Source organism: Rissa tridactyla, chromosome 3 (assembly GCF_028500815.1).
Source record: "Rissa tridactyla isolate bRisTri1 chromosome 3, bRisTri1.patW.cur.20221130, whole genome shotgun sequence".
In the NCBI taxonomy this organism is placed as follows: domain Eukaryota; kingdom Metazoa; phylum Chordata; class Aves; order Charadriiformes; family Laridae; genus Rissa; species Rissa tridactyla.
This window is the reverse complement of record NC_071468.1, coordinates 54923935-54944451: the sequence shown is the minus strand read 5'-3', so window position 1 is coordinate 54944451 and position 20517 is coordinate 54923935. Positions and strand designations below refer to the sequence as shown.

General features: G+C 36.4%; 1 protein-coding gene across 11 annotated transcripts in view; it reads right to left on the bottom strand.

The window, feature by feature from the left end:
• STXBP5 (syntaxin binding protein 5) overlaps positions 1 to 20517 on the bottom strand; it is a 111505-nt gene that overhangs the window by 58814 nt on the left and 32174 nt on the right. For all 11 annotated transcript variants that reach the window (XM_054193754.1, XM_054193744.1, XM_054193743.1 and 8 more), the window contains exons 5-7: positions 10338 to 10472; positions 9262 to 9325; positions 7192 to 7275 (exon numbers count right to left, since the gene is read on the bottom strand). In XM_054193754.1, the coding sequence (XP_054049729.1) occupies positions 7192 to 7275; positions 9262 to 9325; positions 10338 to 10472 (283 nt within the window). The remainder of the gene's footprint in view (positions 1 to 7191; positions 7276 to 9261; positions 9326 to 10337; positions 10473 to 20517) is intronic.

Genomic DNA, 20517 nt, shown 5'->3' with positions numbered 1-20517 from the left:
TGCCATAAAATAATCTCTTACACTCAGCCATGTAACAGAACATTGAGCCTAAAAATAGTAATCTATAATACAGTTGCTGAGTTAATGCTATCAAAGCTTACTTTAAATCAGAACAAAATATCACTTGAAGAATGGAGTTTATTAAAAACTAGTTTTAGTTTTCAGAAGTTGCACTTCAATTTTTTAGAAACAAAACTAATAGTTGAGAAATTTGTGTTATTTCTTTCATGGCTGAAAAATACAGTATGGGAAATCTTTGCGGTATAAACTGTATTCCACTTAAGATATGCATAACTTCCTTTTTTTGTTTGAAGTCCCCAATGTTTGAACATAAAAGACTTAAGAATGATGCAAAAAGAATTTACAGTTTTATTTTTCTACTGAGCCTGCCCAAGACAAAAGGGGCGTTTTGTGGAAAGGGTTTCAAAGAAGCTTTCTAAAGCAAAGTTAATTTACAACTGTAGTTCCATTATGTCACAGATAATTTCCTCCAAATTCTCTGAAAAAGAATGTTACATTTGTGCATTCTTCTAACTAATTCTAAACGTGAGACATATTGCTGTTACAATAAAAAGTATACAGTACTGGAAGTTCAGGATCTCTTTTGTAATTCTAATTAAATTCCCTGTTAGAAACTATAATGTTGTGGAGGGAACAATATGCCAGCAATCAGCACTAATACTGCATGACCTACAGCTGCCTACCCCAGCCACGGTTAAGCAGAAATATGATTAGAAAGGTTTTAGAGGTGGTGGTGTTGCCCACCTTATAAGCATTCCTGTCTTGGCATGAGTGCTCCTAGCATTCTTCTGCTGCAACTACCAGAGCAGGGTGCTGGGCAGGCACATATGTTCATACAGGAAGAAAGCGTGGATACTGTTCCACTGACCTAGCTTCCTAGGCAATAAATGAGACTGCCGCACCACAACATGGGAATTTGCTTCAAGAAAGCCTCCTAAAGGTGAAGTAATTTGGAATGAAACCAAGCAGGAACCAACAAAAAGATACAGTAGGATTCAGATTCTTCCCTGAGGAAGTCACATATGTATATGTATTTTTCCATAAACCTCTGATCATGCAGGGAGTTTGACCCTTGTTGTTCCTTAGCAGAGGAAGATCATAGCATTTGGACCCCTTGACACACTTGAAGTTTTGAGTCAAGAAGAAATGCATCAAATGATGGTGGTAGACTGCACACAGCCCCCCAGATTACATGTTTTAATATCAATGTCCACTACAAAGTGATGAGAGAGGATGTTGCGAGAAAGGGGCAAAGCAGTTTTGGCACCATCGTGAACAAGTCAAGGAGGACTCCATCACAGCCTTTGACTTCCGGGACCAGTCGATGGGCCGAGCCTTTCTTCGCCCCCATAGGGACGCCCGTGGGTAAGACTTAAGCTATACCAAGTGCTTCCTTGGGAAACTTAGAAATCTCTCTAGAGAATCTCTTTCCTACATTTATAGCCAGGCTGTATTGTTTATAACTTTGTCGCGTGTTTTGTATATTTAACAATACCTTTATTTGCACGTGCTTTGCAGACAGTGTATTTATCACCAGCAATCATAAGAACCTATATATCTGTTGCTTAAATAAACTGCACTGTTTAAGTAGCTAGTCGTTTCAGTTTCTCATTGAATGCGACCAAAGACTCGAGAGTGGCCGTGCTAGTTCATGAGCACGACTAGACTGAAGGTGCAGTCCACTATTAGTGTGCCCAAATCATAACAGTTTAATACATATTAAACACAACTGGACTGATAGTGGTGGATTGGGCACCACTCAGAATTTAAACCTAGCCACACCTAGTCTCCCACCTCAGTGAGGAGTGTTAGAACGCAAGGGGGTTTATTTTCTGCCAAAACCGCTTTGCCCCTTTCACCCAACAAGAGGGGGCGGCAGATTCAATGGCAAATTTCCAGCAAACAGTCTTTATGGTATCGATGTGTCTGGCCATCATGTTCATGATGCCTGATGAAACCTAGTCACCCAGTAACAGCCACCATCACTCAAAGAAAACAGAGAAGTGTGTTTCACAGCACTGCTACAGGAAAAAGACTGCACAGCAGGAGACGATTCAGCTCCAGGGTCCTGACAGCTACATCTTACACCTTGACATCATGCAGAACCACAGCTGTGCTGTTGCTCCAAGCTCTGCTAACATCGGTCCTGTAAATCCCAGCAGCAACAACGCTCACACCCCAGGTAGAGCACTACAATTTCCAATAGGCACAGAATCAGTCATCACCTTTGCAGTGACTGGTGATGATGGGTTTTATGAGATTGATGGGACTACACAGATAGCCAGTACCAGAAGAATTATTTGTTTTCAATAGGGTTAGAGCCAGAGAATGTTCCCCTGGTGCTAATAAAAAGGCCTGATTCACCAAACAAGATCCCTCTGTGATTTTCCACTTCAGCAGTCTGAGACAGCACAGTCAGGGAGGAAGAAGGGAGACCAGACAGCATTTCCTATGTCTGATGAACAGCTCTGCACCAGATCTCACATGTGACGAGATTGGACTAAGTTGCTCTCTTCTTACTAGTTGTCAACTCTACACTCAGAAGAGCTCTCATCAAGAAGGAGTGGAGAACCAAGAATATATATCCTGAGGCTTAAAACCCTGCTCCTGCTACAGGGCAGAACGTCACATGTATTACCCTCTGTGAGGGAAGATGTGAAACATGTTCACGGATGGAACACAGCCCTTACAGTCAGCATATGAAAGAAGCCTCTGGCAAAGCCACAGACCAGGAAATCGACAGGAAGCAAGAGCTAGAAAGATTCTGTGCACAGAAGTATTTGAATTCACAAGGTTTGCTAGCAAGAGGCGAAATAGCAGAGAGCTTTCTCTGCTCTGTGCCATGCTTCTCAAAAGCGGAGGAGACCTCATGAGATAAGGGATTATTCTGCCACTGCTAGACTCTGTGTGGGTACTCTCTTGAGCAAGGAAACCACTACATTGCCAGAAAGTCTGAAGATTTTCCTCATATCTTAAGTTTTCATGTGAAATGGGTCCTTCCAACTGATACTTTTCTTGGGTGTACAGGAAGAGGAGAAAAGAGTTAATTATATTGTGACTTGCTGTATTGTCACGCAGCCACAACTCATTATGGAAAGCTATTGCTGGGGTGGTCGGGTTAAGACTGCCTTTTTGGGCAATCTTAGACTAGACTAAGCTAGTCAATAAAGGTTTTGGCAAAACATTACAATACTTTACGATATGTCACACTAGTTATTTGTTATTGGGGACAGAAGGGAGAAGCAGCTAAATGAGAAATTAATATGGCAACCAATTTTTTAGGCTCCTTTGTTATAGAAAGTGCAGATGTCTTAGTGCTCCAGTCAACGAGAAAAGATATTCCAGAAAAAAAACCCACAAAAACAAGCTTAACTCTAAAAGTTTTGAATTGTGTTAAATCCTGGCTACATCCATGTAAAAACACTTTTGTTACTTCTATTACATATCTTAAGAATCAGATTGTGGTTACACCTTCTGGACCACAGTTTTTCAAATATTTTTTAGTATTTAGTATTATATGTTAAGAGAAGAAAACTAATATCAGTCTCAAATGTGGAAAAAAGGAAAAAGAAAAAGTCAAGGTACAGTCAAATTTAGAATGGACACACAATAAGTTATTTCTGCCTAGGACTGTCTACTAGTTACTCCCCTCTTACCCAAAACCTTGGTTAGCTGTACCATCCGTGTCTTGCTCAATTCAGTGAATTTCTCTGGTTTCTGACTTTTCCATTCTACTTTAAAATCAACACAACTGTACTAGCCTGCAACTGAAAAGAATTAGTTGCTTACTACATATATAGACATTTCATTTTTGGTTATGTATTTGAATTGCTAAAATAGTCAACTAGAATGAACAGTTTACCTTATTATCAGAATTCCAACAATGCCAGTCAGCATTTTTCACAGTAACAGTTATGGTGTTACTTCTCTGAGACTCAAGAAGTTACCTTTTCACAGTAATTTCTTTCAGCATTAAGCAAGTGAGAATGCTTTTCTCTGTTCTGTTAAGGAAGCTGCTCATAAAAACTAGCAAAGTTTTTATTATTTGGCTATATCATTGATGTCCCTGCTTACCGCAGGGGGGTTGGAGTAGATGACCTTTAAAGGTCCCTTCCAACCCAACACATTCTATGATTCTTGAAAAATGCAATACAAAAACTGTTTCTTTTGGATTTCTTAACATTTACATTCACCTGTTTGAAAGTGTGCTAGCTGAAAAACAACAAGTATATTTATATAGGCCACTAGTTAGTCAGTACTGACCATATTATGGTCACATTATGGTAACATTATGGAGTTGAACGTTCCTTTCACTGACAAACTGAGGGAGATTCTCCATTTTTGCAGCTAAACACAAAACTGAGAGGCACTGAAGAATAAAATGAAAGAAAGATACAGGAGAAGCCCCACTTCACCTGACATGCACTAAAAAAGAGACAGACAGATATATATAGCATACATAGAATCATTCACTTTCTGCAGCTTCCTATTCGTTATCTTTTCTGTATCTGATAGGCTCTTCTCTCAAGGCCATTGGTCCAGAAACAATTACAGCACTCTCTACAATGGCACCTTTCAAGAAACACATATTTTTCAATTCTGTTAGACCAAATTAATCATTTTATTTCTATGCTATTCAGGCCAGAATCCAGAAGAACTTGAAACTGCCTAACTGTATCAAATCCAAATAAAAGAGAGGGACATTCTATTCTGCCTTCCTCCTTAGAAGATTAGATCTAAATAACTTGCCCATTGAAGAAGAAATTCCTTGTCATACAATGTTAAATGGATGAGAACCAACAAATTATTACTGCATACAGTAATTCTTTTTCAAATGAGAAATTTTTCTTAAAGGGCAATCTGAACTCACAGAAAAAGCATACTTCACCTTTTAAGACTCAAATGGCCAATTTATTTTTTTTTTAAGCAACTTTACTGTATGTTGATTCTCATTAATAAGAACAGTGAAATTCATCAAGTTCACTCCATACATCCTCATTTTTTTCTCTCCCCTTCCTATCCATTCCCAACTTACGATAATGCACATTTCTTTACCAAAGGATCTTACCTAAGGTATTTTATTATCTCTCCTGCAGTCAAAAACCAAACTGAACAGCAATGCATTCACTTATAAATCCTAAAGGAAATCAAAGATGAAAGAGCTGAACTATTCATTGCTGTTTGCAACCTTTCAAATTAGGGTTGGTTCACAAAGATCACAAGTATGGAGTCAGTTTTTAAACAAATGGTCCAGAAAATCCAACGAAAAACAGAATAAGCAGCATTGTGTCTACCCTGCGTAAATTTCTAGAAATCGCAACAAAACTTTACTAGAAGAGTAGAGTTAATCAACATATGGATGAGTATAATATACCAGGTAAGAGAAGTCAACATGCTTTTTGTTAAAGGAAATCATATCCAGACCTCCTAAATGTTAACAGGCACGTGGCTAACGGAAACCCCAACTAAGCTGTCTACACAATTTTCAGTCTTTCAACAATATCTCTCAAAGGAAACAAAAAAAAAAAAAAACAGACCAGAGATCCTTGAATAGATGAATAATTGGTTAAGGTATCAGGAAATAAAGGCAAGCTAGAATAAAAACAGGCTGGCAGTAATTGATTTGTTCATGGATGAAGGTAATTAGTAGAGACCCTCAGAGACCTGTGCTGCTCAGTATATTCATAACTAACTCAGAAACCTAGAACAAGCATACTAAGGTGATAAGTCTGCTGACAGTACCAAGGCATATTCAAGGTAGAAATCAAGATTCCAGTGAAGAACTGCAGAAAAACTTTTATTGTCCAACTAAGTAGATGTGAAACTACAAGTAAGTGCAATGGACTTTGAGACGACAATTAACACTGAAGCATGAGACTCTGGTTTTCAGTAGGCTGTTCCAAGGAATTATCTGCTTAACACTTTCAGCATTAAAAGGATAATCCAGTATCAAGATCAAGAGACAAAGAAAGCAAGACCAAACAATTATTCCACACCATAAATCCAGCACGCCCACACCTTGAATATAATATGTTGTTGTGTTTGTCTTTTATAAAACAAAGATGAAGTAGAATGATTAAAAAAAGAAAGTTAGAAAAGCAAGAAGAGTAAGAGGTATAGGAAGAACTTGATTAAGACTAGAAAAAGATGGAGGAGATACAAGTAAGTTTATGAAACAAAGAAACAGAGGGAATTAATTAGGTGCATGCAATGAAACTGGAAGGTAGAAAATTGCTCTTCACATAACACACTTTGATGTTTATACAGACATTTCTGAACACACAAAGAAACCTCATTCAGCTCTGATGTTCTAATACAGCTCTGATGATCTGAGGTTTCGACTACTTCAGAGACTGCCCCTTCAAACAAACTCTCCATTGGTAGAGCTAACAGACACACGAGCACAGGTACTGAGCCAGAACCTCCACAAAAAACCCAAATCCTGCCTTGTGAAAAGCTCATCACAGAGGTAACGAAAATACACACCACCCTCTGTGATACAAGAAACAGGCCTAGCTGTACTGAACAATGATTCAGACATTTTATAATCAATGAAATGTAATTGAAACTAATTTTATGTTATTTCAAATAAAATACATCAAGTTGCATGTTACGTCAAATGATTTTTCTTAATCTCAGTCTTTCAAAAAGCCTACATTCTCTCAAGAATCAAGTTTTAAAAAAATAGGGTCAGTCAATGCCATTATGTGTTTGTTTGGTTTTTTTTTTTAAACTCCCCCAGTTTTATTTCTACTGAGTCTCCTGAGACTGTTTAATAATTTCTCTACCTTTTCAGAATATGCGTGAGATTCCAAATTACAAAAATTGCTATATCACCTTGTTTCAACTTAAGACTCAAGCTCTTAACACAGGTGAAAGTCACATTACTCAATAATAGAAAAAGTATCTGAAAGCTTCCATCTCCCAGCCCCCCAAATTAGTGAAGAAATCCAACCCATGCTACCACTCATGGTACTTCATAAACTTCAACTCAGTGAACATTTATTTAATCTGAAGTTTCTGTTATTCAAACTCTATGGCTCTTTTCTCTAAAAGTTTAAGTACTTGCAATTTCAAATTCAGGAGATGAAACAAAAAAAATAAACTAAGTTGCTATTAGAATAGCGAATGATATCCCCATAGTAAATAATGCAGATGAAAAAATGTTACCTCATCATGTGTGTATCTGTAATCCGCCTTCTTTGACTTCAGATCCCATAATACCACTGTTCCAGACTCAAAGCCAATCAGAAGCTGCAATAATAAGCAGATATATCAAGTCTTTATAAGGATAAGCAAAATAATACCATTTGCAATGCCTGCAGTTCTTCCCCCAAAGAGATGCAGCATAATACTACATGGAGTAACTACAAGTACTTATGAAGACAAAAGTTAGCGAGAAACAGTGAAGACCTCAATGTTAGAGAGGTTTACTTTATACTTGTCATTCTCCTAAACTTACAGCTAATACAACTAGCATTCATGCAAAATTGGAAAAAAATAATGCATTCTTCTGAAGAATCCTTGGAAATCCCTTTGAGTTCCAGAAACATCAACATTAAAGTGTATTCCCTCCTGTGTGAAAATGTGAGGGAGCTGGAAAAGAGAACTTCTTATTGTTCATTTTCCTCGCTAGAATTTGTTCTGCTTAGATTTGCTGGAAGAACGCATATCCTTCCTGAAGTTCTAGGTAACAGCTCACAACTGATAAGTGGCTAAAGGAACACTGAAAACATTAGTTTTTAAAGAGAGGAAAGCTAGAGAGAAATTAAAAAAGATAATTTTCCAAATAATCTTTTTGCTAGAAACAACATTAAACCATTTCTGCAGGGACTGAAGATTCAAATTGCTCATAATAATTGGTCTAACACATTGTTCAGTATTTAAGTGTTTTGCTCTCCTATCTTAAGTCACACTTCTTTTAATAAAAACAAAACAAGGTCAGCATGAGGCAGTAGTAACAGTCTTGGCAGTTGTTATATGAAAGACGAAGCTGCATTGCTGCCTTCTATAGCTGCTGGATCTCCTGTGAGATCGTTCCTTTGAGCAGGATTGCTACAGGAAAATGCTACAGCTGCTAGCATTAAGTAGCACACCTTCACTCCCACTTCTTTTTCCCCAGCATGGACTTACAAAAAAAGGCGTAGTTGGGTGCTGGGATTTACTCGCTGTTGAAACAGCCTATTTCCTATGAGCAAACAGAAGTGCCCTTAGGAAAGTCCTTCATATTACAAGTTAGAAAACACTGCCTTCACACACATGCCATTGTAGTCAAGGATAGAGCTCTAAATCAATACCTAGAGGTTTTGCCTGGACAGTCTTTTCAGCATGTTAAAAAGGTGTACAGTTATTTCCAGTATGAAAAATAGAAGATCTTGTACCAGATTACAGGTAAAGTATTTGATCTATTTCAGTGCTATACAGCACTAAAATACCCTAAAAATATTAGACACATTTGATTTAGTAAAAAGTGATTACACTGTGAGTAATAAGGAGCTTCTTACAACTGCACAGGGTTTTTTTTCAACAATATTTTTCTTATTAGAAAGGAGTATAAGGTCAGATTCTAAAACACTGGTTGCTGGTCTCATCGATAAAAACAGTAATTCTTAAGCTTTAATTGAAAATAATTAAAAGTGGCATGAGGATGGAATACATCAGAACAAATAGATCACTTGTCTTTTCTGAGTTGCCATAGCTTCATTGCATGCATATTCTAGGGTCCACGATTCTGCAATGCGATTCAAACCTAGTTCTACAGAGAAACCCACTAGTTATGCACTTACTGCAGTGAACTTCATCCCAATGAAGAAAAAAGTTCTACTTGTGAAACTCTCCTTGATGGACTGAAACTCAGGTGTGTAGGATACAAGCTTGTAACTAGCATGCTATTAAAACAAGAAGTTGTGAAACAGCAACACCCAAGAGCATTATTTCTATCTCACTATTTCTGCACTCAGGTTATGAATGTTCTTTTTTAGCAACTTCTTAATTTTTACCCACCATAAGTGAGTTATTTGCTTTTGTTTTCAAGAGATTTTGCAATTAAGCACTTCCTGCTGTATTTTCAGATGTTTCTGATTACAAAATTCATTCAATTATTCCAGTAGCGTGTCCTACAGTTATGTATGTGCCTTGCTTCATATTATTTTCAGAGTCTAAAGCCATTATTTTCTGTCCTTTAATAAAAAGTCTTGCTTGAAAAAATAATAGATTGAACAGTCTTTAAACATATCCTACCTTTCCTTCGTCCATCGGATTGTCACTAATGTGGACAATAGGTCCTGGGTGAGATTTGGATGACCTAAACAAGAAATATTTTCATTTAATTAAAAAAAAAATTCCCTGCCCAAAACTGCATCTCAACACAATTGCAAGTAATGCATTTCAGCATGGAGTCACTTTTATCTTCAAGCCCATAAATACTTTCTGTCTAGTTCTAGGCACTTAGTTTCTGTTTTCTTATAAGAGGAAAAGACTTATTTACTGCTTATTCACAACTCAAAAAATTGCCATTAGTTTTACAATATCTATCTTAATGTTTATTGTTACAGAATTGACACAGTTAGATAAAATGTCTATTTTTATGATAGAAAACAGGTCTTGCCATTATTCATAAACTGCCCAAGCTAGGCAATGTTAAAACAACACACAGTTAAGACTTTACGTTGACTTTTTGCTATTGAAGAAGAAGGACTAACAAAGAGCTGTGTTTGTTTCAACAACCTTTGGCAAATGATGGACTTCATATGTTTTGAAGATAAAACATAACAATCTGGGAACAAAACAACCACACAGGAACAGCAGCACACAAGTATGTCTTCACCCGCAAAACACTATATTGGCATACACAAATTTATTATCAAAAAAGAAGCAATGACAATAGCTGTAAAAAATACACTACGCTCCTGGAATAGCCTTATCTAAATTTACATTTTCAGCCAGTAAATTTATACTCAGCACGCATCATCCCTGTTACAATGCATAGCTTTATACTTTGGACTATGACCCCAAAACCATAGAAGTGATATGCCTGCCCAAGTACCAGCTGCATTATATTTTAACATATATTTTTTTTTAGTTCTTTATCATCACAGATAATGATTTTTACGTCTATTTCAGGCACTATGATAAAAAATAGTGTTATAAGCAGAAACACATATATTAGTATTAACACTTCACATTTATGAGAATAAAAAAGTATTTACATGACTATTTATGTACTTTGATCATGTAATTGGTGTAGTGCAACTGATGTTAACATCTGGGACAGTTCTGTTCCCTCCCCTCAACAGCCAATACTTGATTAAACTCACAGTTCAATGGCTTTATTCCACATGATGACATAGCCTGAGAGAGTAAATGATTCCACATTGACAATGTGAATGTTTCCTCTTTCGGTGCCCACATATAGCCATTTACTTTGGAAAGGCAGATGACAAAATGTTATCCTGAAAGAGAAAGCCACCAAAAAAAGGAATTAAAGAAGAATCAAGAGGCAAATAGGAAAAAGAGGCAATAGGCAAACAGGAAGAAATAAGGCAAGAAATAAGGGAGAGAAATGTAGCAAAGCAAGTACGTGACAAAGAGATGCACAATGTAAAAACTGTGAGTAAACAAGAAATAGAAATCAAGACATTCTAAAACTATTAAGTCATTCAGATAAAAATCATACAGCCACCTTTGAAAGTTATCATATTGAATGCATTTACTCCATATTGCTGTCATTTTAAACTTAAAATATACTCCTACATTGCAATCTATAGATCTCCCTTTGACATCTATTTGAGTTAAAAGTTGTAAAGAACAAAGGATTTTTAGAAGTAGCCTTGTGCAGATTAAGCTGGTTTCAAGTGAGGAGACAAAGGCAGAAAATCAAGCATAAGAAAAGTTAAGTTTATATGTAACCCAAAGTATGCCCTAAAGAGCAAACCTAACCCCAATATTATAAAAGTTATTTTTCAAGTATTTTAAATTTGGGGCTATTAGTTTACTTAAACCACGTTTTAATTTTCTGCCTTACAGGTTTTCTCTTCTGCTAGAAGGAAGTATCTTCTGTCCTCTGGGGTCCTGCCTATTTCTTCAAAACTGATAAGGATGTAATGTCTGTAGGAACTGAAGCCTCTAAACTATCTGATTTTTCTATACTAACTTGAAATTTCTGGAAGCTTTCTGGAAACTGTAAACTCTATAAACTACTTTAATCTGACAAGGTCCAATATTGAAATAAATTGATAAACTACTTGGGCTATCAGAAACGTTTCAGTAATAAGGTAGAATAGTTATTCAATGGAAATTTGTTCTGTCAGCTCTAATCCTTAGCTTTACAGATTTTTTTGTTCTTTTTTTCTCCCATTTGGGCTCCCTTCTTGCCAAATCCATGCATCCCTTTATAAACCTGTTAATAACTATTTATGCAAAGAAAAGCTTTAGATCCTTTACATTAGATGCTGTATATACACTCTTAACTTCAGCACAAAAGCAAAGGCTAACAGCAGCAATGAAAAAACTTGCTAATAGCTGGAAGAGATGTTAATTTGTATTACAGGTTTCAAAAGTTAAGGCTTCTGTAGTAATACTACCTGGATCAAAAGTGTACCATTTTACTTTTTATATCACTAGTTTCCTTCTAGTTAGGGAATGCAGTTTGCTCAAGCAAATCTTTAATTTATCCATTTTCTAACTTCCTTGATTTCTTGTGCTTGAATATTTAAGCCAAAAGGCTGCACTAACTTTTTTCATTGATGTTTCAAGAAAAAAGGACTATATACAAGATTTAAAATGGTCTTCCAACTCAATGAACCTATAGAGGTTGTAACATTTTTACTAATCATAGTAATCTGCAAATACCACAGGTTAAAGATTTGAGTTTCCCCAACATCCTTGAAAAAAAAAAACTATTTTATTGGAAGCTAAGTCACATACATCTGTACAGGCATTTCCCCAGGCAGGCCCCCAGACCTTACAGCCCAGTAACAGAGCTCTCCCACTACAAGCAGGTCATGGGAAGGGGAAAGATATACAACGTGAAAACATAAACCCTCAGCACCCTGCAACACCCCAGCTTCTTTTTGTGCCAGGATTCCATGTGCCAGAAGCAGCTGGCAGCCAGATCAGCTGGATCTAAGAACACGGCCTAGCAGCCAAAAATAACATTCAGGAGCAGGGCTGTGGGCCTATCTGTCTTGATCTGTGAGTTAATATTGTCAATTACAGTTGTCCAATACTTTCATTATAAGTAACAATCTATTTCATGTCTTTTAAAGGTGGGCAAAAATACAAGTTGGGGCCGTAACTTTGATTGCTATAGCAAAAGGGCAACACTTAAAGAAGTGTCCAGCTCCTCAAGACTCTTGATACTCTTCTTGAATATGCAGTCATAATCAATTTACTGTCTCCTCTGTGCAAGTAAGATTAATTTCATTAAGAGTTAGCAAGCAATAAAATAATTCCACACCAAGAGTAAATTAGAGTTGAGTAAGTAATTTCACAAAATGTTTACAAACTCTTGAAGGGAGGAGGCTGAAGTAACTTCAAAATTGTTTAGGCACATATAAAACAGGGTTCTTAACCTTATCCTTAGAAGTGTGCTTTTACCGTTCTTCTACAATCAGAAAGAAAGTTTCGTCTGATTTTTGTGTAACCTAGAACAATATTCTTAGAGCTTTTATGTTTCACGGAACAACTGATGACTAGTTAAATCCAAAAGGAATTTTTCATGCTGAATTTGCTATAATTAAAGAATTACCGTTTTACATTGAATGTAGTAAATATTACTCCATTTGTAATATAGTTTTATTTGCTATTTCTTTGTTTTCTTAATAGAAAAAACTAGCTCTTCCAACTTTCAGAAACTCAATTGTATTTTGTCTGAAGTGATTCGTTTCAGATAACTGCATTTACTACAGAGTAACATTTCCAACATAAAAGTTCATGTTCTGAGATTCCCTCTCTTCAGTGCTTAAGGCTTCATCTTAAACTACGTAGATTTTGAATAACATTGCAAATGTTACAGCCCTCTTAAAAACTAAAATGCAGTGAAGCTATGACCATCTGAAGTACCAGTGACAACCTACTAGCATGTCAACATACAGTCTACATTTAGTGACCTCGCTTGCTCTGTTGAAAATTGGACTGAGGATTAAAGGGATTCAAACTTGTTTTGAAGGACGGAAACAAAAGGTCAGGGTCTTCTTGGTGGTAAGGCAGTACTTGCTTCGTTAACACTTGGCCAATCACAGCATATTTTTTTCCTGAAAAATGCAGATTTTTCTTTTAGAAACCTATCTCTGCCACCACAAGATTAGAATATACTCCAGCCATCGCATATTTTAGGATCAACAGAAATGGAAGTTGCCATACAATGCTCTGGCCACTTTTACAACTCAAGCGTTCTTCCCCCACATACCCACAAATGGATACATACATAAATGTGGAAAACACAATCATTTGTTGGGAACAGATTCAGAGGACTACAGAGACACTCAATCCAAGTAAAAAAAAAAAATCTTTGCAAGTCTCCCTTGCACACAAACCCCAACTACTTGAAAACAATGTATCAATACAAAGTAGAGTACTGTACTCTTCCTCTCCTGTATCAAGCCATTCTGACAAAAATACTACAACAGAAGCACCTATAAAAAAATAGACCAGTTTTATGCATCTGAAGAGACAGCCTGGGATTGTCTGAGCCAGTGATCACAGAAAGCAGGCTTTTGCACGCAGCCCTTTCGTGGCACAACAGATTCCTCATGTTATCTCCAAGGAAGTTTCAGCTACCTCAGTAAGTACAGTACATTTTGTGAAGCAGATTGAACTTTTAGTATAACACAAGTATTGTGTATAGCACCTTATTCCAAATATTTCACTTTCCCATACCTGTACAAAAAAAATCCCTTTATAGAAAAACAGGTTTTTTTTAATCTGAAATCTACAGCGTGATTTTAATATATGCCAGCACTACTGCTAAAATGAAGTAGTTATGCAGCCCCAAAACAGTCAGGGTCGTTCTAAACTCTGTTGTAGCTGTACAAAGTATTCCTCCTCACTGCATACATATTTGCAAAGCCAACCCTTACCCTGTCCCCCCCCTTCCAAAAAACCCACAAGAAATTTCACTTTCCTATGAAATGAGTTTGTAAGAGTTGAACCACTGGTTCAAGAAAACAAAGTTATATACAGAAAAGCCAGTAGTACACTAGCAGTGGAAAACACTGACAAAAGAAAAATCCTCACAAAATACTTCTTGTTCTTACCGTACTTAAAATATAAATTGTGCTATTCCTTATGTGAGAGTATTAGCAGTGACAGGAGAGTCTTTAAGAAGGCATTTGTACACGTACTGAAAGGATTTACTTTCTTAACTGCAGACCATGTGTCTTTTCTGATAATCTGTCAAAGTTTAGTTAAGAAAAGTCTTAGTTGTGGTTGTTTCACAATGTATATCAAAATAGTTATTATAGCAAGTGATAATATTCCCTAAAGGAATTTAATTACAGAAATATTAATTTAATAAATTGTATTCTTTGGTACGTAAGAATTAGGCTTTTAAGGGAAATATTAAGTAAAAATGATGGGCTGTTATCTTGAGTGTATTATTATGACAACAGAAATCCTTTTAAATTAATCTTTACCTTTCCTTAGTCTACTGCATTATGAAGCATTATATGTTCTTCAGAATTTTCCACTGCTTTAACAAAGCACAGTGACAAATGCTTTGGTGAATGACAAACACTGATAACAGGTTTTATTTTTAAGTCACTAAAACTATTTATAGAACCCTCAGGCTAACATTATAGGTTTGCAGTTACTGTAATTACACTAGCTGCTCAAATCATTATTGTATACATAAAATAAAAATTTTCTAAAAAGTTTTAAGCTACCAAAGTTGTATTCTGAATACCTCTATCTTCACCTTTCACGCATGAGATAACCACCATGTAAAACTCAGAAGCTGAATAGTTTAATTCCAATGTTAGTCTAGACTTCATGTCCATGGTCTCTTGTCGAGTCTTCAATGGGCATAAAAACATCAAGAGGCAGTGTCAGAATATCATACTGATGGAAGCAAGCAGTGGCTGTGATTTTGCCAGACTGCTGCAAGTGGTCTATTTTCAGATCCGGTAACTGCAATAGCTTAAAATACCTACCTGTACAAAAAAGGCCAGAAGGGGCAGAAGGCATATGCAGAGCAAGACCTCCTCTTCAATGCAATCCAAAATTGTCCTCCCAAAAGACCACGTGGATAAATGCAGAATATCATAGAAACTGGACCAGGTACTTCAATTCCGTTTATATCCTATAACAGCACTCCAAATGCTGCTTCTCCAAACATATTTACCTGAAGTGCTGCCTCTAAAGGCAGCTGAGAAGAGCCTATGGTTCAGTATCTGAGTTGTAGTGTATTCTAGTGGTGTCAAGATGGAGTAATAGGGAAGCAAGAGCCAAGAACAGAAATAAAGTTTCCACCACTGATGCGATCAATACCAGGGCCATTTAGATAATTTTCCAGGAAAAGGCTCAATTTTAGAGGTTTTTTAGGTTGCTGCAGGTATTTGTATTTTTACAATATAGTGTCCCTAATATATTTCATGGCTTACATGTTCTTTCCTTTATGGAGTCACATTTCACCTCTCATTTTAAGAGGGCTTTTCAAGCTTCAGTTGTACTTCACTCAGAAGGGGTCTCCATATTTTTATTTTTACACAAACAAAAAAGGGCTCTTCACTACTTGTAATGCTGACAGAAGACCAATGCACACATGCCTTTTGAGGCAAATTATTTGAAAACTAAGAAAGTTTTTCAATATTGAAAGAATTCACACGAAATACCTGAAAGATTTGAAGATGTCTTACCACTGATAAAATCCCCTGCACTACATATTTATGAGCTCCTGTTGGTATATCTGACATGACTTAAAAAGTAACCATCACCTTTGGCATCAGAAGACACTCAAGTACCTTGCTCTAACACATGCAGTTAGGCGAAATATTTCATCTGGGAAGTCACACACTACAACTTGAAAAATGGCCATGTCAGAGATGTAGTTTTCCCAGGAGACAGAAGAATTATGCCCATCACTGATGGATTAAAGTTCGTCAGACAAGCAGGGCATAAAGACTAGAGGTCAAATTCTGCCCAGGAACATGGCAGTTGTCCATTATGTGCCTCACACCACTGTGAAAGTCATCAGTATTCAGGGAAAACAACTAACAGGACAATGCAGACTGTTTCTTAGAAGCCGAAATCTCAGAGTAGTAGGACTCAGCGCTTTGGTTCTGCCTCAGTGCCAAAGGCAGCAGAAGGTAACTGATGCAACTGCAGTTCCATCAGCTGCACCAACATGTGGGACTCTGCATGCATGCACAGCCTCAAGAAAATGTTTTTCAAAGGAATCTGATCTTGCATGAAAGAGACATTCATGTTTGCAGCAAATCCAGACAGTCAAGGGGAATTCATTTTCTCCTGCTAACTTCTTGAAAAAAGATAGAACTCCTAAATACATCATCTAGCAGATCACTATGGAGTAACATTTTTAAGCCCACCAGGTAAAAGAAGGCTTTATATGACACCATAAAGGCAAGCAGACCTGGTGATCATTTGCTTTAACTCTCAAGAAGAAAACCAGTTTAGAAGAGTGTAAAACATAGCTATTTGTGAAAAAACTTTTTCCTATATTAAACTTGTACTTGGTATATCATTGTCTCTCCAAAGACTTTAAAATACTTAGCTTCTCGGATGTGTTGTTTGGAGATATATATATCTGTAATCCTTCTGTTAATTATACTATAATCCTACCCCAAAACACATAGGGCAAAGGGGGAAGTGACAGCCCTTAAACAGAGGCTGGAAGTGAAACAGTGATACTGATAAACAGAAAGAGGAAGAAAAAACACCACAACCAAAAACCTATGAAGAATATCATCACCCGCTCTCACAAGCAAGAAAACCTGTATGTCCTTCTGCTATCCACAAAGTGGCAGAATTGGTCAGTTTACAAATTCAGTGAGGTGGATGGAAAAATTCTCTCACAACTAATGTCTGCTAATGCACAGGTTGGGTGCAAAGTTAGTGTCTAATTAGGTAAGGTATGTGTCAAAGTTAGAAGTCTCGTTTATTAATAAGAAGTAAATACAAGTGGGGTTTTTCACTCACTATAGACAGAGTTTGTGTTTTAAACACAGACCTAAAGTTGCTGTTTACAGCAGGATACAAAGCCAGCAATACTTAAAGCATAACTTTGTAACTATGAATTGCACAGTTTCATGGTGAAAAAACCAATTTAAATACCACACCATAAAAGCTGATATATTAAAAATTAAACTGCTATCAGTGCACTCAGTGATCGATATGCAACGCACTCACACACTAAACACCCAGTTCTATTTTTATGCTATGATTCTGGTTCTTGCATTTATGCAAAGTCACAAAGCAAGTAAACTATTTCTTTTGGCATTAGAACAAGGAATTTCAGTTCAGGAAGGACACGAGTCTTTGATAACTCAACACATTTTTCATACTTGCATGTAAAGTGGGTTGGTTTGGTGTTTGGTTTGCAGCAAAGATGACTCAAAGTTGTCATCCCACACCACTGTTGCTTTGTTGGCTTTTTTTGTTTGTTCAGGTGGTTGGTTGTGTTGTTTTGTTTGTTTTTTTTTTTTTAAATCAAATTAGTCTATCACTTCACTCACTCTTAAATTGGTTCTGTGGAAGTCTGGCTCATTAGTGATGCGTGATTGCTGACCTTAGGTCAGCGCAAAGTTTAACAGTTCCTGCATAGCAAGAAAACTAAAGCCAGATTGAATATTTATCTCACAACATGCTTTCAATATTTACTCTAAGAGGTATTAGCTATGCTCATTTTAGAATTAATCTAGCCTAGCATCAACATCACATGTGAACAGACAACAATTTTATTATGAGTAGGATATTTATACAGGTATGTAGATGACAGAGAAACTACATTGTGATTCCCTGAAGAAATCTTAGGGAAGTACAAAACCTAAGATACTAAGTAAATTCACTGACTCATGTGTTCTGCAAAGACGTACTACTTATTTAACTTGCATGACAAGTCATGCAAGCAAGCCCCACCATGTAAGCATCATTATGCATTTTTTCCTGGCCCCTACAGACCACTTTGCACAGTCAAGGAAGAATAGCCAAGCTTAGTATGACATTGGCTTAGTATCTTCTAACTTTTGTTTGGTAACTAGAACACAAAGCAGTTCCAAAACCCAACAAATACAACAGGAACAAAAGGCTAGAAAACTTGCAGAACTGTGCTTCTGACATCTGCCAATAATTTCAACTAACAGATTTGTCATACATCAAAAACTTCATCAATCACCAATTCAGAAGACTTGCTTCAAATTACTAACCATCACTGGTACAAAAGGCAGTCAAGAGCTATGAATCCATTAAATGGCTGATTTCTTATCTATAGATACTCAACTCATTTAAAGATTCAATAGAAAGCAGCGTCTTTAAAGACTCTTGGTCACTACTTTTAAAGAAAGGTTTTGCTTGTCTAAAAAAGCTGCAGGTTACCCAATAAAGACATTTTCCACAGCTCAGAACAAAGTCTGTATTAGGTATACAATTATTTTAAAAGAAATAGCAACTCTCACCACTCCCTGTTCTTAAAATTCATGAGTAGAAATCAGCAATTCACAACCCTTTCCATTCTCCACGACACTGCATTCTGAATTAATTTACAGGTAATTTAATACTCTGATTCAATTTTCAGTTAAGTATACAAAATACTTAACCCACAACACAAGCTGTGTCTGTTTTTTATTCCTTATCCGAAAGACATTCAAAACAGGCCTGAAAACAAGCTAGCCAAGCTAAATTACCAACAGGAGAAACACATGAAATCTAGAAATTGCGTTCTTAAACATTGGACAGTAATTCTTCCATATGGCTAAAAGCAGGAAATTAGCCAGGGCTGGTAAAAGGATATGCCAGGAGAACACAGAGTTCATTAACAAGTCATAGCCTTCCCCCCGCTTCTTAAACTTGGTTCAAGAATCATTTTCAAGACCAGGACATCCTTTAATCTGGGTAGCCAACTGCTACAGTTAGCTTTCTATACCACAAACAACCTTCTAGTTCACACCTAATCCTTACACATTAAACTCTGATTTGTAAACAAAATCTGAAGAAAAATAGGCCTGTGACATTTTGAGCTGAACCCCTATTAAACAGGACACAAATACTACTTTTTCGCAATGTCAACACACTTCCAGGAAATCTGGAAGTTCCAATTATATACCAATCAGGTATATAATTTTAAACCTTAACATCTACAGAGTCCTAGAGCAAATACCGATATAACTGGAATAGTCGCTTCAGTCATGTAGTAAGATTTGGCTTTGTTTCCCCCCCAAGGACATTTTTTCCAGTTTAACTTATTTATTCTTTTACCCAAACTAATTTCCAAGATATTGAAGTTCCCTACACAAGCTGGCAAATTAAAGTATCATTAGAAAAGATATTATTACAAGGCTATGTTGTAGTATTTAATATTTTAAATAATTCCTGTTTGAGAAGTTAGTTATCCTTATGAGCAAATCTTAATCCCCCAATATAAATTATTTAAAAGATTTCATTAACTAGGTATCAAACAATTTAGCACTTACTAATTGAGAAGATCCAGTTTTATTCATGAACACTCTTCTCAATAAACTTAGTTAATGCATATCATAAAACTGATCAAAGCAAAGCCCATTTGCTTCAAAATCACATAACATATCAAGCCTATTAGGTGTAATTATAACACTAAGAGTTCTTAGTAATCAGAGACACCTATTTAGAATTATTCAACAGTGAATTTGTGCAATTCTTTAAAGTTCAAAATCAAAATAATTCCCTAGTAATGACATGACACTATTTTATAAGGCTTTATTTTATAAACTAGTCAAAAGAAAACAGAATATTTGAAAATAGTTAACAGTCATCCAGTATGACTTGATAAGTGGCTATGACAATGTATGCTTCTGGGATCTTCAGTATTCTGGCTACTTCTATACACTATTATAAGGGATACTTTAAAATTAAAGTTACTAGAAGAATAAGCCCTTGTCTCAAACCATACCTTCACCACTCTTGGTAACTATGGTGCTTTCATTACTTATTCTAGCAAGGCACGGGTTTTCCTGTAAAAATCGGTATTCTGTCCAAAATTAATAACAAATACAACCAGTGAAGTGACATGAGTGACCTAGACTCCTTTCCACTCCTTCCCCTCTTTCTGGTAAGAGTTCAATTCCCTGTGACAGGCTTGATTAGTGAAAATGTCACATTTACAGGAAAAGGATGGTTTAAAACTTTCACTCTGTTTTCCACTTCCATAAGTCTTCCAACAGACAGATTCATATGCAATCAGAATCACCTCCTCAGATATCTACTTTAAAGCATTAGTTATAAGTCAATATCCAAGTGTGGTTTCGGGCTGCAAATCTGAATTTTATATTGACACTTTGAATAGGTGCT